The sequence below is a fragment of the Gobius niger genome (assembly GCF_951799975.1).
Source record: "Gobius niger genome assembly, chromosome: 6".
NCBI lineage: Eukaryota > Metazoa > Chordata > Actinopteri > Gobiiformes > Gobiidae > Gobius > Gobius niger.
This window is the reverse complement of record NC_136857.1, coordinates 29914377-29938052: the sequence shown is the minus strand read 5'-3', so window position 1 is coordinate 29938052 and position 23676 is coordinate 29914377. Positions and strand designations below refer to the sequence as shown.

The 23676-nt window shown below is 44.4% G+C and overlaps 1 protein-coding gene across 1 annotated transcript; it reads right to left on the bottom strand.

Annotated features, from left to right (window-relative positions):
* Nucleotides 1-7221: 7221 nt before the first annotated feature.
* On the bottom strand, nucleotides 7222-22826 carry igf3 (insulin-like growth factor 3). The gene is made up of 5 exons (XM_079558112.1): nucleotides 22733-22826; nucleotides 22455-22653; nucleotides 12429-12567; nucleotides 7962-8104; nucleotides 7222-7837 (listed from the first exon to the last, which is right to left on the bottom strand). Exons 2-5 carry the CDS (start codon nucleotides 22500-22502, stop codon nucleotides 7583-7585), a joined length of 585 nt encoding a protein of 194 aa, XP_079414238.1. The 5' UTR covers nucleotides 22503-22653; nucleotides 22733-22826; the 3' UTR covers nucleotides 7222-7582.
* Nucleotides 22827-23676: the final 850 nt, after the last annotated feature.

The window sequence follows — 23676 nt, the reverse complement described above, 5'->3', positions numbered from 1 at the left end:
GTTCACCAGGAGCAAAAACATCATGTTTATAAGGGTGGCTCAAAATGATGTTTTCTTAATGGTAAAGTCAACCTCCGTGTTCCCTTTGGGGTAGAAAGTCATGTGATTTTTTTGGTCGCCCAGCGCAGAGGAAGCTTGTCTATGTTAAAGTATGCACACATGTGGTCATTTTGACTTTCATGAAACTTTTATTTTCAAAAGAAACCATTTTATATTATACACATATTACTGCTTTTATATTAACTATGGTTAATTTAACCTAATAAACACAATTTACTAGTTCATAGCATCTATATGCAGGAGCAAGATCATACGCTTCAGGGGCTGGACGTTTTAGCAACTGTTCAGATGAGTTGTAACATGAGCAGCAGAAACCAACATGAGACAAACTCAAAGTCCAAAAGTAAGATTTTATTTGTGCATCTTTGACAGAAAATAGTTTATTTTGTTTTTTCAAACATGAATCCCTATTACAAGTAAAGTATATTCATTATAGCGAACCACAAATGACTGCTTTCCACTACTGACGCTGGTGCACGTGACTTGTGCACATGTGCATGTGGAGTGCACGTGGACTCCTGGTGCACAGCGCCTGCCTCTCTGCAGGTGCAGCTGGCCCTGACAGCAGAGAGGCCTTGAACAGTCTCAGGAGCAGAGTGCAACGTGACAAAGTGTCTGTTTCTCTCCAACAAAACACAAAGAGAAAAAGGTCAAGCTGTGGATCTGCTGCTGCAGTGACGCACTCACAAAGACTCTTTTGTGCCCAGTGTCAGAAGGACCTGCCCTGGGCTCGCACCCTCGCCTGGACGTTAGGTCAGAGGTCACTGGACAGTCACAGCCCTGCCGTTATATACTTAAAGTGCATGCCTTCATGTTTTTGTGATCATTTCCTCATTTAATGATACATGCTGGAGCTAAGCATTAAAGTGACACTCTGTAAGTTTGCAAAGTGAGGAGAAATGGGGAGAAATTTGAATGTCCGCTCTTTTACCAGAAAGCCCTTTTTAACTTTAAGAAATGAGGAGATCAGGAACAGAATTTTCAAGTCAATGATCAAGCTCCTCCTGCTGCTTGGACCTGGCAGGCTGGTTCACAGGAACAGCTCGTCTCATCGTCTCAACGCAGGAGGATACGACTCTGATTAGTTGCTGAGATCAGGGAAGATCCTTTTTCTACAATGTCATATGCATTGCCTTTACTACTGTGGTACTACTTGTCAGGAACTATCTTATTCATGGTGTAGGGATATGAGTTCACATGTAAAAGTCACTGTCAGACGTTATTGGCTGTTCTATTCATTTGCCTTCTAATTAAGTTACTTTACCCACGACCTTCTTCGGACCTGTAGCGCTGATCAACACTAGAAACAGACGTGTTACACTGGCGCAGCAGTTGTGGACTTTTTCCGGGCGACAAGTTGAAGCTAACGCTAGTGCGCGTGAAAAACTAACGGCACTAACAGCTGAACCTGGCATGCCTACATCTGAGATCGAGGACTATTTTCAACACTCAGCTATGGCAACTCATTTTTGGAATGAGCTGCCATTTCATTCTGTTAATCGTACCGCCAACTCTTTATGGGCGACGGCAAAGAAGGTTTGATCTGACAAGTACCACAGTAATAAAGTCTCTCTAAGCCTAAACCTCTGATCTTGACAATGCTTTTCAGATGGTAAAAATATGCTGATGTTATTGCTTTGATATGAAGCCGTACAACCTAAAAATGAAAACAGCGACACACAAAAGTGTATTTAGCATCAAAAGTGACAACCAGCAAGATTAGCTCTCAACTACAAATAAAACGGTCTTCAGCCTGAATTTGATAACTGAAGTCCTCGTATTGAAAGGGGCAAGATTATTTGGGCCCTGTAGATGAGTAAAAGAACTTTGAAATGAATCCTTCTTGCCTTCATGGGGGTGTGATGTGTTCCTTTCTCTTGGATTTGTTTTTCAAATATTCCTTATTTTGGAGACATAATGGGGAAATAGCCGGTCTGTAGACCTGATCAATGTGTTTGAAAGGACAAGTCCCCTTACTTTCAGCAAGATTGTTTCACTGTGTAGCTCAGAGGAGCAGTAGCATCTTTTAGGAAGACAGTAGTGGTGCTAAAAGGAAGTACTTTAGTGTAGCCCGTACTACAGTGCAGCACAGTGACAGAATGGTACCTTGAGCGGTGTGACGGGGCCTGGGAAGCACAGAGGGCTGTATCAGGGAGTGACGCAGGCTGCCTCCTATCCTTATCTCTGCTTGATACATTCTAACTCAGGACTACAGGGCTCTGTGGAAGTAAGCTGGTCCGCTCTGCCACTACACAGGTCACAAAATGCAACATTTATTACACATTTTTCATCTGTTCATGTCAGGGAAACAACCGTAAAGTATTTTTATTGTAGTAGAAGGTTTATTCATTTGTCCATTTTGCTGCTGAGACTCTGAACTGAACACATGTCAACCTCCGTACTGTGGTGCATTTAGAGCAGGTGTGGTCAACTCATGTTTACAAGGGCCACATGAGAGTGTGTCAGAGGGCCGCTCTAACAATACTCAACTTTTACTGCAAAATGTCAATTTGCACATTTGTTATTTACACTAAATGATATATTTTAAATAGCTAATATTGGTAATCTTCTGTAAATATTCACATAACAAGGTATGTGAACTAAGTAAGCATTCCTATAGAACACAACAAACACTGCATCAATCTCCTCAAACCCACAGTTTGAGGACATGTCACTCCTCGTTTCAAAGTCTGTAGCTTCTATAGGTGAAAGCAACAGCCGGTCCCTGACCCACAGTTTGGGACCCATCCATCCATTTTCGTCCTCTTTATCCAGGGCCAGCAGAGATGCCCAGACACCAGGCCACAGAGACATAGTCCTTCCAGCGTGTCCTGGGTCTACCACAAGGCCTCCTCCCAAAAGGACATCCCTTGAACACCTCCTAAGGGAGGCGATCTGGAGACATCCAAAACAGCTGGCTCCTCTCGACGTGAAGCAGCAGCGACTCTACTCCGAGCTCCTCCAGGGTGACTGAGCTCCTCACCCGATCTCTAAGGGTGCGCCCAGCCACCCTGTGAAGGAAGCTCATTTCGGCCGCTTGTATCCACGATCTCCTCCTTTCGGTCATTACCCAAATCTCATGACCATAGGTGAGGGTGGGAACGTAGATCGATCGGGAAATCGAGAGCTTTGCCCCGACTCAGCTCCCTCTTCACCACGACAGACCGATACAGCGACCGCATCACTGCTGACGCCGCACCGATCTGTCTAACGATCTCATGGTCCATCTGCTTTGGGAACCTGACTGTCCCTGCAAGAGGAGGGTCCCTGACAGAGGAGGGTCCCTGACGGAGGAGGGTCCGTGACAGAGGAGGGTCCCAGACGGAGGAGGGTCCCTGACGGAGGAGGGTCCTGACAGAGAAGGGTCCTGACAGAGGAGGGTCCCTGACGGAGGAGAGTCCCTGACGGAGGAGGGTCCCTGACGGAGGAGAGTCCCTGACGGAGGAGGGTCCGTGACAGAGGAGGGTCCCAGACGGAGGAGGGTCCCTGACAGAGGAGGGTCCTGACAGAGAAGGGTCCTGACAGAGGAGGGTCCCTGACGGAGGAGAGTCCCTGACGGAGGAGGGTCCCTGACGGAGGAGAGTCCCTGACGGAGGAGGGTCCTGACAGAGGAGGGTCCCTGACAGAGAGTCCCTGACAGAGGAGGGTCCCTGACAGAGGAGGGTCCCTGACAGAGGAGAGTCCCTGACAGAGGAGGGTCCCTGACAGAGGAGGGTCCCTGACAGAGGAGGGTCCTGACAGAGGAGAGTCCCTGACAGAGGAGGGTCCTGACAGAGAGTCCCTGACAGAGGAGGGTCCTGACAGAGGAGGGTCCCTGACAGAGGAGGGTCCTGACAGAGGAGAGTCCCTGACAGAGGAGGGTCCTGACAGAGAGTCCCTGACAGAGGAGGGTCCCTGACAGAGGAGGGTCCTGACAGAGGAGAGTCCCTGACAGAGAGTCCCTGACGGCGGAGGGTCCCTGACAGAGGAGAGTCCTGACAGAGGAGAGTCCTGACAGAGGAGGGTCCCTGACAGAGGAGGGTCCTGACAGAGGAGAGTCCCTGACAGAGGAGAGTCCCTGACGGAGGAGGGTCCCTGACAGAGAGTCCCTGACAGAGGAGGGTCCCTGACAGAGGAGGGTCCTGACAGAGGAGGGTCCCTGACAGAGGAGGGTCCTGACAGAGGAGGGTCCCTGACAGAGGAGGGTCCCTGACAGAGGAGAGTCCCTGACAGAGGAGAGTCCCTGACGGAGGAGGGTCCCTGACAGAGGAGGGTCCCTGACAGAGAGTCCCTGACAGAGGAGGGTCCTGACAGAGGAGGGTCCTGACAGAGGAGAGTCCCTGACAGAGGAGGGTCCCTGACAGAGAGTCCCTGACAGAGGAGGGTCCCTGACAGAGGAGGGTCCTGACAGAGAGTCCCTGACAGAGGAGGGTCCCTGACAGAGGAGGGTCCTGACAGAGGAGAGTCCCTGACAGAGAGTCCCTGACGGAGGAGGGTCCCTGACAGAGGAGAGTCCTGACAGAGGAGAGTCCTGACAGAGGAGGGTCCCTGACAGAGGAGAGTCCCTGACAGAGGAGAGTCCCTGACGGAGGAGGGTCCCTGACAGAGGAGGGTCCCTGACAGAGGAGGGTCCTGACAGAGGAGGGTCCCTGACAGAGGAGGGTCCTGACAGAGGAGGGTCCCTGACAGAGGAGGGTCCCTGACAGAGGAGAGTCCCTGACAGAGGAGAGTCCCTGACGGAGGAGGGTCCCTGACAGAGGAGGGTCCCTGACAGAGAGTCCCTGACAGAGGAGGGTCCCTGACAGAGGAGGGTCCTGAGAGAGGAGAGTCCCTGACAGAGAGTCCCTGACAGAGGAGGGTCCTGACAGAGGAGGGTCCCTGACAGAGGAGGGTCCTGACAGAGGAGAGTCCCTGACAGAGGAGAGTCCCTGACAGAGGAGAGTCCCTGACGGAGGAGGGTCCTGACAGAGGAGGGTCCTGACAGAGGGTCCCTGACAGAGAGTCCCTGACAGAGGAGGGTCCTGACAGAGGAGGGTCCCTGACAGAGGAGGGTCCCTGACAGAGGAGGGTCCTGACAGAGGAGGCTCCTGACAGAGGGTCCCTGACAGAGAGTCCCTGACAGAGGAGGGTCCTGACAGAGGAGAGTCCCTGACGGAGGAGGGTCCCTGACAGAGAGTCCCTGACAGAGGAGGGTCCCTGACAGAGAGTCCCTGACAGAGGAGGGTCCCTGACAGAGGAGGGTCCTGAGAGAGGAGAGTCCCTGACAGAGAGTCCCTGACAGAGGAGGGTCCTGACAGAGGAGGGTCCCTGACAGAGGAGGGTCCTGACAGAGGAGAGTCCCTGACAGAGGAGAGTCCCTGACGGAGGAGGGTCCTGACAGAGGAGGGTCCTGACAGAGGGTCCCTGACAGAGGAGGGTCCCGACAGAGGAGGGTCCCTGACAGAGGAGGGTCCTGACAGAGGAGGCTCCTGACAGAGGGTCCCTGACAGAGAGTCCCTGACAGAGGAGGGTCCTGAAAGAGGAGGGTCCCTGACAGAGGAGGGTCCCTGACAGAGGAGGGTCCTGACAGAGGAGGGTCCCTGATACACACATCATGTTAAGCTCTGAGAGCTCCAACTGGATTTCCTTACCATGGAACAAGAAAGATGAAGTTTTTGTGTTGGGCAAAAACCAAGCAGAAACTAGTTTCTTTCTTTAAAGGAGAACACAATTTAAGAGAAAGCGATGGAAGGTTATTTGATTTTTGGACAATGCACAGATTGATTTACAGGCTGTAAAACGTAGATATGACATGAGAAACGTAAAAGTGAACATATATTGAATTGTTTTTGATTAATGTTGAAACACGCTTCTTTTGGTTAGAACGGTACAATGGCTCCGTAGTTTAAGTTTTTGTAATTGTTCTTCGCTCTCACAGAAACAATTGGGGGCCCCTGCCACTACATGGCACTGTATCTCTTTTTCCTCCCTGGGCCTATTATAACGCGTGGTCTTATGCAACCAGGTGCTGCTTAGTTGCGGACAATTCTTCTATTGGGTTTTTGAGCCAAATCAGTAAGTATAAGACCCTGACAGAGGAGGGTCCTGACAGTGGAGGGTCCTGACAGTGGAGGGTCCTGACAGAGGAGGGTCCTGACAGAGGAGGGTCCTGACAGTGGAGGGTCCTGACAGAGGAGGGTCCTGACAGTGGAGGGTCCTGACAGTGGAGGGTCCTGACAGAGGAGGGTCCTGACAGAGGAGGGTCCTGACAGTGGAGGGTCCTGACAGTGGAGGGTCCTGACAGAGGAGGGTCCTGACAGAGGAGGGTCCTGACAGTGGAGGGTCCTGACAGAGGAGGGTCCTGACAGAGGAGGGTCCTGACAGAGGAGGGTCCTGACAGTGGAGGGTCCTGACAGAGGAGGGTCCTGACAGAGGAGGGTCCTGACAGTGGAGGGTCCTGACAGTGGAGGGTCCTGACAGTGGAGGGTCCTGACAGAGGAGGGTCCTGACAGAGGAGGGTCCTGACAGAGGAGGGTTCTGACAGAGGAGGGTTCTGACAGTCGAGGGTCCTGACAGAGGAGGGTCCTGACAGAGGAGGGTCCTGAAAAAGATTTGCAACAATAGAGTTAACAGACACGGGCCCAGGGCTGATGACCTTCACTGAGCTCGTTCACTGGGACACAGTTCATTCTGCTGAATGACGACAAAGACGCATTTTAGCAAAAACACTCACTTTATTGTACAATATACACATCTGTTGCGATAATGGAATAAATAAGTTACACAGAAACATAATTTGAACAAACAGTATTTCATAACAACATCTTTAATCCCACTGTGCCCTTAGAAACGTACTGTAGGGTCAGCCCCCGCTATGTCACTATGTATCTCCTCAGTTGTTTCTCAGCCCCTCTTCAAGGTGTTGCCCAAACCCTGACATTCAGAATGTCATGACATGTTCAACTATTTTCACAAGACGGCCTTTCATTTAGAAAACAGGAGGTATCGGCATGTGAGACACACTGTGACCAGTGTGTGTTTTTCTGTGTTTTTGTTGGAAGCACATGTATCTGCACCAGGCAGGTGCTTGAGGGCCCCAAGCCAGCTGAGGTCCCCAGAGTGCAGACAAGCTTCAAGTCCATCAAGTCCCATTTATATATTTATTTATTCAGAAGGTTTCACTTCAGCGCATTAACCAACAGTTTCTCTGCACGGCAGGTTCAACAACACCAAGGCACATACTGTATCTCACCAGATAACTTAACTCTGCTGAGGGCCCATGGGTCCCCTGCGGCCCCTTCACTGGTCAGTCAGAGGAAAATCTACATAGTTCAGCTCACGTTAATATATACAGTAACTCCACATAATCTGCAGCACAGATGTGGGCCCCGCAGAGCTGTCCAGGGGCCAATAAGGGCTCATCAGTCGTGTCCAGGGGTTATTATGGCCCCTCAGTCGTATACAAGGGACAGTGTGGGCCCCATGCTGTCCAGTGTCCAAGCACATTCTGTGGCGTCCAAGGGCCAGTACGGCCTTTCAGTGCTGTCCAGGGGGCAGTAAGGGCTCATGAGTTGTGTCCGAGGGCCATTGCGACCCCTCGGTCATGTCCAGGGGCCAGTGCAGATACCACAGTGTAGTCAGGAAGTGGCCGGAGTCCGAGGGGCCGTAGACCCCTCACCTTAGTCCTTCTGTGTGTCGACGGCAGTGGTCTGTGCTCCGAGTACAGTGAGCTCTTCCTGTGTGCCTCCCTCTGCGGGCTTCCAGGGGCCCCCAGCCTCTCCAGCAGCTTCGTCTGGAGCAGGGCCTTGAACTGCTGCTCCTGAGACACAGACAGAGTGCTATGTTTAGATTTCTACATCAGCTAAAACCGTCCTGTCAGCTGCACTTTCACTAACTGTGAGCAGGACAATGATGATGGGCTTTTATTGGCCCCTGGGTCTTACCGTCGTGGGCTCCTGAGTGGTGCTGGAGGGGCCCTTGGCTTTGGCGCAGTACTTCTCTAAATGGTGCAGATCACAGCCGGGGCCCAGACAGCACTGGTCCACGATGCCTCGGCCTCGGGCGCGAGGGCCATAGCCACGCTTCCCTGCACACACATCAGAGCAGTGGGTCAGACACATGTTCACACACACTGTGGACATGGTTACTGGAGTCTTTTTACAACTGTCCAACAAAATGACAGAGCACACGGAGGGCTAGTCCAGAGAAGGGCTGGGTAAACTTACATTTTCTTCAATATCGATACTTTAACGATACTTGGTCTATGATACTGAACAATACTTTGAAGTCCCTCAGCACATCAATGATAAATTCCCATTCATCAGATACTATTTGAACACCCAATTCCTTTTCCAATTTCTGGTGAAATGACCCCCAAATGTTGTGTTTCAAATACAGTTCGACAATTATTTTCTTAAAAGTGCATTATGCAACTTTTTAATGATGAAAAAAAAGTTGATATGTGTGTGTCTTGATTGATTTTTGATTGTATGTGACCTTTGACCTTCCCATTGATCCTGGAGCGTCCTAAAGATCACTGTGATGGAAAGTAAAGACGTCATGCTGACCACTCATACAGCCGCGGGGTCAAATACACACAAATATCAACTTTTCCCCCACATAACAAATTCATACATAATGTACCTTTAAGCAGTTTTGATTTGTAGACTTTTATAAACCTGATACGCTTTCTAACTGTAGGCTTTTAATATATATTTTTTAAAATCAAAGTATTGTCAAAGCTGAAGGTATTTATAAAAATAATGTTGGTCAAGATGATATTTTTCACAAATAGTTTTAATGTATGAAGTTCAGATTATCCATTAGTCGATGGGATTGGGAGCCAAGTCTTTGGGATCCGTTCATTTCAAACAGCCAATCAAAAAGACTGGCTCTTTTTAGTGTAAAATGTAAATAACGCCTGCCAGACACAATATCACACGGCACAGTAGCGCAGCGGTTAGCGCTCGTGCTTCACAGCTAGAAGGTCTGGGTTCAATTCCCACCTGGGACGGGGCCTTTCTGTGTGGAGTTTGCATGTTCTCCCCGTGTCTCCGTAGGTTTCTTCCGGGTACTCCGGTTTCCCCTATCACTAAAAACATGCACAATAGACTAGGATGAATGAGAGTGTTTGAGGGTGCGCATGTGGGACGACGGATGGAAATTAGCTCCATGACTACAATCCGGTGTGGCTTGTTTACATGCATGAGACCCATGTATGTTCATCAACATGCACTGTCCCAATCAATAAAAGGCACTTTTCTTTTATTGATAAAGTCTGAAATTACAATGGTGAATCAAATGTTGCACCACAACAAATAAAAAGACAAATCATTTTCAGTGCATTTAGCTTTGACTTAAGTGCAAAAAGTAAAGTATATGAAAGTATAGGTTGTAAAAGCTGCACATGATGATGCATAAAAAAATAATCATGTGCATAAGTAATATGCCTTGAACTCGGAATAAACAATCAATAAATCTTAAATCATTCAATCAATTTTAATTCAATCAATTATATAAGTGGTCTTAAACTTTTGATCGGACTGTATCTAGGGATGTTCTTGGGATATTCATGTAGCAGAGCCCGGATGAATATCCCAAACTCGTGTGTAGCCCCAACATGTGGGAGATAATCCTCCTGGGTGCATTTGTTATGCCCGTGTATCAGCGCTGGGATGTGATAGCAGCGGCTGTGGCCTTGTCCTGTCACAGAGGAGCAGAGAGAGATCCAGGGGAAAGGGCCCCGCGCCTCGGTTCCCACATCGCCACAGCTGCCCGGGCCCTTCTTAACGCCCACTGGCTGCTGATGTCACCACGTGAGGTCCACCTTCTCCACAATGAGCCCATCTAGGTATTTTTTCACCTGATCATGTCAGTGCCCAAATTGTCTTCACTACACAGTATATAATTGCAGTGTTCTAGTGAGTACATGATTACCAAGAGTCAATATTACTAGCTGCTGTTGCATGGAAATGAAAGCTTGTATTCACTGTGTCATTCCCACTGCTGCCTGTAGAGGGAGCACAAGGAGAAACCCTGACCAGTTCTCCTTTCAGAAAGATTTGAAACGTAACATAACAGTGCTGCGGTGCCTACAGGACAGTTTCAAAGCTTCATCTGTGCAGGATGTGTGACTTTAAGACGAGCAGAGCGAACAGAGAGGAGCTAGTTCAGTGGCAGGGCTGATATCTGCTGTGACCATGAGCCCATCAGCACATCTCAGGCTACAGTAACCTGATAGTGTCCGTTTCATAATCTGTTTTGATTCACCATTCTGTACAGCTTATGTAAGAGAGACCAACGGAGGACCTCAACATCACTACAACTCTGACATTGTAGGGGAACTAACCAACATCACACTATAGCACTGAAGCTCTTGATAATTCACAATGCAGTGCGGCCCATTCATTGATTTTAAGCGTTATAGATACAGACGGCAACTCGTCATAGAAGGGGGCAAATGAGGGGGAAAATAGAATCTTTTGGGAAACACAATTTTTCTCTCTTTTTAGCCATTTTCTGGTGGAATATAAACTTTTTTATCACATACAAACAAAGTCAAGTGTAAATCGGGCCCATATGTATATTTTCTCAGCAGATTGAAAAAAAAAACAGTCATAGCAAGCACTAGCTAGCATTAGCATTAGCACGATGCTAACATGTAGCATCATGTTAGCAATCTCTGTTCTTTTAATGTATTTATGGGCTGTGGAACCACTTTGCTCCTCTCCACGTCTTTGTATTTTCATTTAGTACAAAACTATATTCTTAATTCAGCGTTTGTTGAAGTGTTTTTTGAATAATTAGAGAAAGTTTAGATTTTTCTCAAAATTGTTTTCCCCCTTAACTGTTTTCAAAAATGACCATATATGGGCGATGCCAGAGACGCCGTCTGTGTATACTGTTGACACATTTTGGTTCAAAGACTGTCAGGGGAGGGCTCTGCTTCTGACGTTCAGAAGACCCAAAATGTTCTGCAGACCTCAGGGGACCATACTTGGGCCCTTGCTTTTTACACTGTGTATAAATGGCATTGGAAGAAATATCAATAACTATTTTATAAATAAAGTAGGAATCCTAAGAAAAGATGTGGGTACAGACAATTTTGTGACTTGATAAATAATGAAATCATGTTTGATAAAAATGGTGACTTTAATTTTAATTGTGTATGCAGACTGCAGAAGCTAGGGACCCGTTAAAGTCCCTTCCTGCAAATGGAAGTCCAGGAATAGACCATTTAGACAATTTAGTAGTAAATAAAACTGCTGAACACATAGCTGGTCCATTGTGTCATATAATTAATCTGTGTTTTGAGAGTGGAATTTATCCTACTCAATGGCAGAAGGCAAAATCATTCCATTAATAAAAGACCAGAAATTACCTTTCAGTGGTCAGAAATGCAGACCAATAAGCATCCTACCTGCACTCAGCAAAGTTAATTTGGAGAGGAGAGGAGGAGAGGCTAATGCTAACGCCGTCTGTGCTGTGTTTACGTGACTGAAAGCACACGTGAAGACCAGACAGGTACAAAAAAACGACGGCCTATTCCTTAAAAAATATATATATATATATATATATAAAATACACTAGTCACTGGCTAGCTAGCACATTACTGGAGAGCACATTTAACACTGTTTGGTCAAAATGCAGGACACAATAGAACAATAACTCAATAACTAAGTTTAAAGTGGACTAATTCTGCACCATTGATTCTTTCAGCTATTGTCTGGGTAAGGAGTGAGAGACTGGGCTGGTCAGGATTTTAGATTGGCCTAGAACACCCTCTATGGGTTGCAGTGGGAATCATGTGATACACACTTTCACTTTTAGCTAAAAAAAAAAACATATTAGCAAATCAACGGCGCCCTGATGAACAAGCTTTGAGCGCAGAACTGTTCAGAATATAATATCTCTTTCTCCTGAAAATCTCCATTGGTTTATTCTTACATACAGACGGCATCTTTGGATTTTCCCATATATGAAATCAAAGAAGAGAAAAAAAACGTACTTACTTACTTTAACAAATGCTGAATTATGATTATATTTTTCTACTAAACAGAGACACAGAGAGGAGCAAAGTGGTTTAACAGCTCATAAATACTTAAACGAACAATGCTCACCAGGAGGCTAATGTTAGCTTCATGCTACATATGCTAACGTTAGCAACACGTGCCATTTGCTTCTAAAAAAACAAAGATCTGAACCCGATTTTGGTGTGACATGATAAATATGTTAATAGTCGGTCAGAAAATGGCTAAAAAGAGTGAAAAAGATTTTCTTCCCCCTCGGCTAGGCCACGCCTCCTTGTGCCCGTTTGTATATATTGCTCATGTGCTCGGACAGATTTTTTTCACGTTTACGATCCCGAGCATTACAGACTGGAGCTGACAGAGGGGCAGAGAGGGACTCACCTAAGTAGATTCCTCGGTCTCCGCACACGAACTCGAGGGCCTCTATTAGCTCCGAGCCACAGCGCACTTTGGCCCCTTCGGTCCCCAGGGGCCCCAGGCTGATGGAGCAGTGGAGAATGCACAGCCACAAACACAGCTCCTGGGAGAGGAACAAACAGGGCACACTTTTATTTGCAGCAGAACGTCTGCACTCATTTTTCCAAAGAGAATGTGAAAGAATGTGAAAAGAAGAGCGGGAATTTCGGTGACAAACACACTGGCAATTCACACTGGCTTTGTCTGACCATTTAACTGAAATATGAATTGGATATGAACCGCAACAACCCTGCACTGGGCTCTGTTTTATAAGGAATAGATAGATAGATCTTTATTGTCATTGTACAAAATACTATGAAAAACTGAAAAAGCCAGTATTCATTTCATCAACGAAATATTTCATCATAATTTTAGCCTACGTTTCTCTTCTTTTTTTTTTTTTTAAGTGGGCCATGTTGACAAAAACAATATCTGGGGACTTTCTCTATAGCAATGATGAAGCGATATATCTGCAAACTATTAGAAATGTGCAAAAAAATACTATTTCTGATGCTTTGTCGCAAAAAAATAAAAATAAATCTTCTTCCTGTTCTGCCATTCCCCCCATATTTCCCCCCCCCCCCCCCCCCCAATGACTAAAATTGGACTAAAACTAAATGAAAAGTTGTTTTGGAGACTAAAACGGTGACTGTGACTCCAGATATTTTCGTCGAGAATCATCCAAACTTCCAGTGGCCGTTTGAAAGAGATTTACTTGACTAAATTTACTTGACTAAATTTACATGCAATTTTAGTCAACTAAAACTAGACTAAAATTGAAGACAATAGGTTGCGTTCATGTTATACAATTCTAATTCCCTAATCATTATTTGACAGTGATTGGATGCACAAACACATTATTCTAAATCTATTGACCAACATCACGCAAATGAGCTGGAAGAGAGCACTTTGAACTTGGTGACAGTTTTTGTTTCATGTGAATTGGTCCAGAAATGACAAATTAGCAACAAACTACGACGAGAAATCTACAGTGTATGACGCCATCATAGAATTTCCAGCTGCAAAGGCCTCAGTTTTAAACTATAGGCTCTTTAGATATTGTGACGTCACATGAACGCAAACCTATTATTTGACTAAATCTTGACTAATTATTCGTCACATGACAAAGACTAAAACTACATTTAAATTTGATGCGCCTGTAAAGTATCCACTGCCCCGGGCCGACACATTCATCAACAATGAATGTGTTTATTTTACACTGAAGAGCAAAAACAGTTGGGAATATTGGGAGGTGTTCCCCAGGAAGACCCGGGGCACCTTGTCACTGAGCTGGCCCAGTCGAACAGCAGCAGGAAGTGTCTGGGGAGAGGGAAGTCTGGTCATGTCCGGGGCCTCTGTGAGCCGGCCCCGGAAAAAGCAGAAGAAAACGGATGGATGGCAAAGACAGTGATTTTAATCAATCAGATTTAAATTATATTTTTCCATAGTCTGGTGGAGCACGGACATTTGATCGGGGACACGTCGTACAGTGCGGGTCCAAAGTTTGGAAGCACCTTTTTTATGTATCGTTTTCTCCCCTTCTTTCAAAACGATTTACATTGTAGATTCCCTCTGAAGGCGTACATTGATGAATGAACACATGTGGAATTATGTTTTAAACCAAACATTTGAAATACTTCCTTTTGCTTTGATTGCTGCTTTGCATTTTGGGGCATTTTCTCAATGAGCTTCACGAGGGTTTGGACTCCACAGACTGGAAGTGGACCACGTTATGAAGCTCACTGAGAGGAGACTTTAAAATACAAACCATATTTAGTTCTATCACCCTTTTCATTCATAGTTTAATGCCTTTGAGTGTTTCCAAACCGATGCTGTATATGAAAGTCAATTAAATCAACTCACTAATCACAATAAGTCCAGTCTCCTATAGTTTGCATAAGTCCCTGAGTAGAATGGACAATCATCACAACAGAAGTGGACATTAGCTGAAATAGGGCATGTCCTAGTGAACAACCGGTCAGCTGTGTTATACTCTTCAGTAATCATCGTGTACTCAGCACTAGGGCTGGGTGATAGGGCCTCATATTGATATCAATGTTGTTAAGAGAGATATCGCAAAACTGGTATATTTGGTGATGTTAATAACACCAGACGAAACACTTCAAAAACACAAATGTTTTGCAGTTTGGTCCAGTTCATTAAAGCGCCTATGACAGGTTTTAATGCCTTTGAAACTATGACATATTTAGATGGAGAACATGTTGAAAGTAATAATTATCATATTGTTGCAGTGAAGTAGCAGTAGTAGTAGAAATGATGGGCAGAAAAGTGAATTTGAGTTTTTAAGATAAAGAGAGTAAGGATCCAGAGCAGTTTGACCAGTGACGCGTGGTCAGGGGAGGCAGGGGAGGTCAGCAGTGTTAATTTCGTCGTCTCAAATATTTAGTCTTAATTTTAGTCAGTGTTATTTTTGACGACTAAATTTGGACTAAAACTAAACTAAAAGTTGTTTATGAGACTAAAACTATGACTAAAATGTCCAGATATTTTAGTCGACTAAAATAAGACTAAATAAAATTGAAAGGGAGAGACTAAAATCATCCAAACTTCTATTGACCGTCTGAAAGAGCCTCAGATCATGTAAATTCACTGCCAAAGGATCAGCTCTGAGCTTTGTTCATGTGGAGCAGCTCCATGAAGCAGAGGAACAAGATTAAATATGATTATAATGAATATTATCAATGCAAAGTCGACTAAATTCGTCTTAAATTTAGTCGAATAAATTTACTTGCAATTTTAGTCGACTAAAACTAGACTAAAATTGGCGATATTTTTTTGACTAAAACTAGACTAAATCGAATTACATTTTCGTCAAAAGACTAAGACTAGAACTAAATTAAAATATGTTGTCAAAATTAACACTAGAGGCCAGGCCCCATCAGTCATCATGGAAAAACACAAAAATTAAAAAATACAATAAATTGTATAAAAACAAGTCACTTCACTTAGGATGATAGGGATTCCCTATGATTTTAATCAATCTTGTGGTTAAAAAATGCCTAAATGTTTGATCAGTTGTGGATGTTGTGTAAAGAGGGCGGAGCTGCGGCGAGCCTCCAGCCCCATAAAAGTGAAATTAATTTGTCAATGGGTCTTTGTTGGGCGCATTGGTTTTCTATCCCCTGGACGCCCGAGGGGGGCGCTGTGTCAGCACTACACATTTCTACAAAACATGTGGCCTACAAGTGAAAACCAGTCTGTTTTATTATTCTGCACGCTTTAGGAGAGGCAATTTAAACGTAAAGGAGTAAGTAAAAGGGGAAAACTGAATAGACTGACATTTTATGGATGAAATGCTTTGGACGAGTCTTTATGTTGAAAATGTCAATGTGCGTTAGAACCGCCCACGTGGTGCATCAGGAATGTCATTAACTTCTCATTTGGACGGGCGGGGTACAAGACCCGGCAACGTTCACTATGTTGTCATTTAATTTTTATTTGCAATATCGTGAGAATGTATTTTGTGCTTAAATGTGTTATTGAATACGACACGGCGGTTCCCACCTGGACGGGGCCTTTCTGTGTGGAGTTTGCATGTTCTCCCCGTGTCTGCGTAGGTTAGTGGTAGGTTATAAAAAACATGTGCAATAAGTTAAATCCTCTAGTCAGGTGTTTCTGACCACCAGCCTGGCCCCACATCATGGAGATGGGTCCCCGAGCGCCGGCCACTGCTGGCAGCCCACTGCTCCTACAGCTCGCCCCATGCGATACTGAGGATGGGTCAAATGCAGAAAACTAATTTCTCTACAGAGATTTCTCTACAGAGATTAATACAGTATCAGATTTAGATTTAGAATGCTATTTCAAAGTAAGAGAATACTAGAGAAAGCAAGTTGCATTTTTTCCTGCAGTATTATACTTATATATATATACAGTGCCTCTCGTAAGTATTCATACACCTTGAACTTTTGCACATTTTGTCATGTTTACAACCCTAAACATAAAGATTTTATTTTGATTTTTTTACTGAACGTTCACACACAAGCAACAGACAACTGTGAAGTGAAAGCAAAATGATACATGATTCTGTTAATTTTCAAAAAATAGAAAAGTGAAAAGTGGGGCTTGCATAAGTATTCATACAGCATTTTCTGAGTGCATTAAATTGCCTTTATAACATTCCTAATGACTCCAGAATGTTCACACCTTGGCCTAACGGTTAAATAGAGGCCACCTGTGTGTAATCTACTCTCAGTTTAATTTCAGCTGTTCTTTTAGGCCCTCAGAGCTGTGGTCAGAGTGTATTGGTCACTAAACAACATCATGCAGGTCAAGGAGCACCAGAGAGGTCAGGGATAAAGCTGTGGAGACGTTTAAAGCAGCATTAAGTTATACAAAGATTTCCCAAGATTTAAACATCTCCCTGAGCAACTGTTCAATCCATCATTCGGAAATGGAAAGAGTATAGCACCACTGCCAACTTACCAAGACACGGCTGTTCACGTAAACTAACAAACTGAACAAGGAGAACACTGGTAAGAAATACAACCAAGTGCCCCAAGATAACTCTGGAGGAGCTGTGAAGTCCTGCTGCTGAGCTGGGGGAATCTGTACATGGGACAACTATAAGTCGTATCTACACAAATCTGGCCTTCATGGACGAGTGGAAGAAGAAAGCCATTATTGAAAGGAGGCCATAAGAAATCCCGTTTCAAGTTTGCTAAGAGTCATATGGAGGACACAGCTCCATGTGGAAGAAGGAGCTTTGGTCAGATGAGACAAAAATTGAACTTTTTGGCCCAGATGCAAAACGTTGTGTATGGAGCAAACCTGACACTGCTCATCGTCCTGAGTGCACGATCCCCAGTGTCAAATATACGGGGGAGGGGGGGGCATCATGATGTGGGGCTGCTTTTCCTCAGTGGGGACTGGGGAGATTGTAAGAATAGTTGGGAAGATGGATGGAGCCAAATACAGGGACATTTTGGAGGAAAACCTGCTGGAGTCAGCAAGAGAACTGAGGCTGGGGCGGAGATTCACCTTCCAGTAGGACAATGACCCTAAACACAAAGATAAATCTACAATGGAATGGTTCAATAAAAACATATTAATGTGTTAGAATGGCCCAGTCAAAGTCCGGACCTAAATCCTATTGAAAATCTGTGAAATAATGTGAAAACTGCTGTTCACAAACGCTCTCCTTCTAATGTGACAGAGCTTGAGTTGTTTTGTAAAGATGAATGGGCTAAAATGTCAGTCTCTACATGTGCAAATCTTTTACAGTCAGACCCCAAAAGACTTGCTGCTGTTATTGCAGCAAAAGGGGGTTCCACAAAGTATTCATTCATGCTGTATGAATACTTATGCAAGCCCCACTTTTCACTTTTCTATTTTTTGAAAAATAACAGAATCATGTATCATTTCGCTTTCACTTCACAGTTGTCTGTTACTTGTGTGTGAACGTTCAGTAAAAAAAACAAAATAAAATCTTTATGTTTAGGGTTGTAAACATGACAAGATGTGCAAAAGTTCAAGGTGTATGAATACTCACGAGAGGCACTGTATATACATATTGGAGGCAATAGCATGTGCCTCACCAGCAACAAACCTCAACGCACGTCACTGAGTTTGACTCATTTCGCTATTGACTTAAAGGAACATACTGAGACATGTTCTTACCAGAGTTTAGACGAGTTGATGCGTACCTGTCTGGCCTTTGTGTGTGCCCTCAGTCATGCAAAACGACCAAAGATGTTTGTAGCATTTGGTCTCTCCCAATGTATTCCTATAGCTCCAAACGGGGGTGAAGGTGGAAGCGACCACGCTCTTCACAAAGACCAGACATCGTATCAACTCGTCTAAGCTCAGGTAAGAACATATCTCAGTACTAGCTGAGACCCGGCCTTCGGCCGGGCCTCGCTAGTCTCCACATTTGATATTCTGAGATTATGAGTGATTACAAAGAAATGTCCAACCCGTCACACAGTTCAGCTGTAGACCAGTGGTTCCCAACCCATTCCAAAAACTATGGCCACTACAAATGAGTAAAAGAATGAATGCAAAAAAAATGTTCAAACAATCTGCAATGGGAGTGTTAGATGCACCCGTGCTCCTTTCTTATAAACTACAACGACAATATTTTCGCTAAACTCGGGGAACAGGATTCAAGAGACAGTGGAATATTTCTGGATAAATATTAGGGGTTCAGTTCTAACGCTTTGGTTCACGGTGCAGGACCGGTGGGTTGGTGCATCACGGTAGTGTACAATCCAAAAAATAATGAGTAGGTTTTGAAATGAAATAGCCTAATTATCGTTGTTAGACAGTATTTATAACCTTACAATAAAATTGGCAATGCTTTCCAAGCTGCTTTAGAATAAAATGTACCTGTGGGCTCAATACGTGAAAGCAAAATAGAAAACAAATGGTCCAGCAGTAAAGTGAAAAAAAAGATAAAAAAAAAAAAACTACGCAGTGCAGGCCATGCGCTCGTTAAGTGGTAGTGTCATTTTCGCTTTTACTCACACGGAGGATAAATCAGTCGGAACAGTTTGATTAGAGGCTCGTGTTTGAGCAGGTTTTGGGCACGCACGCACACGCACACACATACACACGCACACACACGCACACATCGCCCTGTTTGGATACGCGTGCACACATACATACACACACGCACGAACACACACACACGCACGAACACACACACACGCGCGCACACACACACACGCGCGCACACCCACATCGCCCTGTTTGGATGCGCGCACACGCACGGCAGTCAGATCTCATGCACTCGCGTTTTTGTGACAGCGGGTTGTCCTCGGACAGCAGCACCGCGGTCCATATGGACCCGTGGCCAATGCACGCGGCCGGTGGGACTCGTCACGTGGGGGCCGGCCGCGGATGTAATAACACCAACCACGCACACACTCAGTACTGTCGCCAGGCTTCCTGGTGTTCCCAAACGGTCTCCCATCCCAGTCCTAACCAGGCCCTTCCCTGCTTAGCATCAGAGGAACGGTCTCCCATCCCAGTTGTAACCAGGCACTTTCCTGCTTAGCTTCAAAGTCGGTATGGGAAATAAACATGGCGGCGCCCAGGCGGCGGCCATTGAGATAGCGTTTTCTATAATAGATGGAAAAACGGTAGCCTGTTCCTTTAACATGGTTGGCACGGCAACAGTTTCAAATTGTTTGCCTCTATCTCTGTCACTTCCTGTCTGTGTCCAATAAGGAGGTGAAACTATAAACATAACTTTTTTTTTTTTCTGCAAAAAAGTATAAATATAATTGTGTCTAATGTGTCATATGCACCTTTAAAGCCTGTATGATCCATAAAGCAAATTGACCTGAATCTGTGGCTCCAGACCCGGAAGATTGCATAAAATGAGATCAAATACAACCGCATTACCAAAACTGAATCTCTTCCTCCACAGTCGAATGTCCCTTAATGCTCTCTGGCCCTTTCTCTGAGTGTGTGAGTTACGGGAGTTTTCAGAGCGCTCAGAAAGCCTGAATCGACTCGTGAGAAGTAATATACGCATTTCAGGCACATGTGTTTTTGCCCACAACATGATCAGAAGTTGCTTTAGTACTCAGCAGGAGGAACGAAAGCTTTGTAGTATGTGAGATTCAAAGGGAAGCTCCTTAAATGATATTTAGAGTACATTCCCCACAAAGCTGGAAGCACCATGTAAAGAGGTTTGGGAACAGTCGGAGCACGACAGACACAAGACGGACAGAAACGTTTGGGAATCACCTTTACGAATGTTCTTAACCCCATAACTCCCACCTGAACGGATCCCATTTTCTCCAGTTTGGCGTTACCCTAATCAAAAAGCTTCTTGGGGAAAAAAGCACCAAAATAGCCACAAAAAGAAGAAAACAAGGATGTAAATGCAACAAAAATGTGACAAAAATTCAACAAAAATGTGACAGAAACTCAACAAAAAAATGACAAAAAAATCTACAAAAAGTGACAAAAAAACACAACAAAAAAATGACCTAAAATTCAACAAGAAGTGACAAAAAACAACAAAAAGTGACAAAAAACTACAAAAATGTGACAAAAATTCAACAAAAAAATGACAAAGAATTCAACAAAAAGTGACAAAAAACAACAAAAATGGGACAAAAAATCAACAAAAAAATGACAAAAAATTCAACAAAAAGTGACAAAAAATCAACAAAAAAATGACAAAAAATTCAACAAAAAATGACAAAAAATCAACAAAAAAATGACAAAAAACTCAACAAAAAGTGACAAAAAATCAACAAAAAAAATCAACAAAAATTCAACAAAAAGTGACAAAAAACTCAACAAAAATGTGACAAAAATTCAACAACAAAAATGACAAAAATTCAACAAAAAGTGACAAAAAACGCAACAAAAATATGACAAAAATTCCACAAAAATGTGACAAAAATTCCACAAAAATGTGACAAAAAAGAAAGAAAAAAAAAAACATACAAAAGGTGACACAACACAGCAACAACGCGAGGAAAAAGATCACTTTTGTGGGTCTTAGCTTTCAAATGAGGTGTTACACAGGCCAATATAATAGCCAAAGAGGACAGAATGCATTTGGTTTAGGCGGTAAGAGGTTAAATGAGTGGGATTCTTGGCCAGAGTGAACTCAACCATGTTTTTAAGACATTAGTCACAAATCTGAGCTCGATGTGAAGCTAGAAGGATATCTATGAATTGTTCAGCCCACAGTGAGTACGAAACCTGTTACTGATCAGGGGGCTAGGGTGAGGAACGGCAAATGTGATGTAAGTTGTGTTTCACTCACACAGATCTTACACATAGTTTAAGTAACTAGAGGGTCTTGGCTTTCAAATGAGGTATCACTATATGTCGTATAGGCTGTAAGGTCTCAAGTCAATGCACTTGTGAGATTTAACCCTAACTCTAACCATAAACCTTACCCGTAGGTGGCAGGGAACAGGTTAACAGCTAAAGGAGGTTATATTTACCTTCTATCTTTGAAGTTCTTGTACTTCTACTTGTCATTTTTCTTACGCATCATACTTAAGCACAAACAGTCCCTCCTATCATTGTGATTAAAAAACGTTCTGCGTCATTTAAAAACAACAGTGCATAATCGGTGTGCATGAGATTTTTTTTTTACTTGCCACTTGAGTTTAAATTTGATTTGCAAAGTTTTATTGATTCTTTTGTCTTGTAAATATCTATATCTAATATATTTTAATGCGCTTCAACACGTCATTTTTGTTCGGTAAAATGCCCAAATACTAAATTCCTAATGCTACAAATGTACAAAAAACTGTGCCCACTTCATTTCTTAAAGGAGCTATACCTGATTGTACAAAGAAACATGGTCACTCAAATTTCAAATTGCTATTTTCTGGTCCAAAGTCATCTCAAACTTTCCTCATGCATTTACAACATGAAAATGTGTTTGTTTAAACCAGGTTTCACAACTTTCAGCGACTAATTTTATTCCAATACAGAAAAAAAAAAATCAAGGATAGCTCCTTTAAGATTTGGAACAAGGGGAAATTGTCGTTCAATGCAGATAACACACAACGGGCCACTTTTTTTTTTTAGCAAAACATTGTGTACAATTTATTCCGAGAGCTGCAGCTGAATGTGCTTAGCCGCGCTTCACTGAGTGACTTAGAATCAGGAGTGCATGAGCGATGTTGACAAAAATGAATACCTCAATATTGTTTTTGGGGACTTTCTCAATTATGATGATGAAGCGCTATTTTTGAAATATGCAAAAGCACTTACTTCATGTTGTTGTGTCGCTCAAACAATCTTTCCCAATTTTCCCCATAGAACTATTTTTTGCCCAACTGTTAACCATTGAACCTTTTTTTTTTGCCATTTGCCATTTCCCCCCCAATTTGGTCCCTATTTTCCCACATTCTGTCTCTTTTTCCCACATTTTTCCCCTATTCCCCACCCCGACTTCTAATCCTTTTCGGCGTCCTGCAGAACCCTGAATGAGCGGCGGGGTCTCACCTGAGCGTGTCTGGAGCGTGCTCGCCTCGGCATCATCAGCCTCGCCATCCTGTGTGCCGCGGCGCATGTGCAGGCGAGTGTCCCGGGGCATCAGCCTCGGAACAGGAGGTCGGGTCTCTTTATACGGACTGTCGCGTAGAAGGAGAGCGGGCAGGCGGGGGAGGGCAGGGCGTCTGCTATCTCCTCTCTCCGTATCCTCCTGAAGAAACGGGCACACTCGCTCTAGTGTTGTGAAACAATGTCTTCGTTTTGTGCCGATAAGAGAAGGGCCGACTCACCTCTGTTCCCAGGGTTCCCAACCAGCTGTACGCGGGCTCGCATATCTCTCGCAGGACTCCAATGGAACGGACATCCAACTTCGCCAGTCATATTAGGAAAATTTTATTGGGACTGGCGAAGCAGCGTTCTACTCAACAACTCGTACTTGTAGAGGAGCTACATTCATTTTGTAATCCTTCAGTAAATTTAAACTCAGACGTTTGGGGGACATCGTATTTTCTGGACTGTAAGTCGCACTTTTTTCAAAGTTTGGCTGGGGGTGTGACTTATATATCAAAATATAGAATTTCAGGTTATTTTCACACTGATAACCGCTAGAGGGTGCTCTAGGCTTGTGTACCAGTATCAGCTACTCCTGTACGGTTGTACAATGACAAATAAAGCACTTCCTTACTGGACCACTGAAATGAGAGGTTGAACAGCGTGCTGCCGGGAGAGGCTTGTCAACGGTGCAGTTACGCCTCCATGCCCAGGTAGTTGCGACTTATACTCCGGAGCGACATAGTCTGGAAAATACGGTATATAGCATTTGTATCAATTTCATGAACTTGAACCTGTGACAGTGATCATCCTGAAAAGGGACCTTGCACTATGCAATATTGCACTATGCAATATTTTATGTTAAAAAAAAAAGTTGATTTTAAAGCAGTGCTACGTAACTCGTGCACCCTAGAGGCCATAAGCGCCACTGCAGGAGCCGTGAGAGTAAATACTACGCTGACAGACAAGACAAAAGAGGGATATTGTACATCCAATTACACAATTTTCACTCAAACTTGGCTGTAAATACTGCTTAAAGTGGTGCTCGCCCGCAGTTAGCTTTGCCCGTTAGCCTGCTAGCTTGTTCTTTGTGATTCCATTAGTGTGTATTGCGCTTCCGACCCGGTGGCAGAAAAGTTGCAAGCATGGATTTCTGACCAGAGACACAAGGGGGAGATGAAAG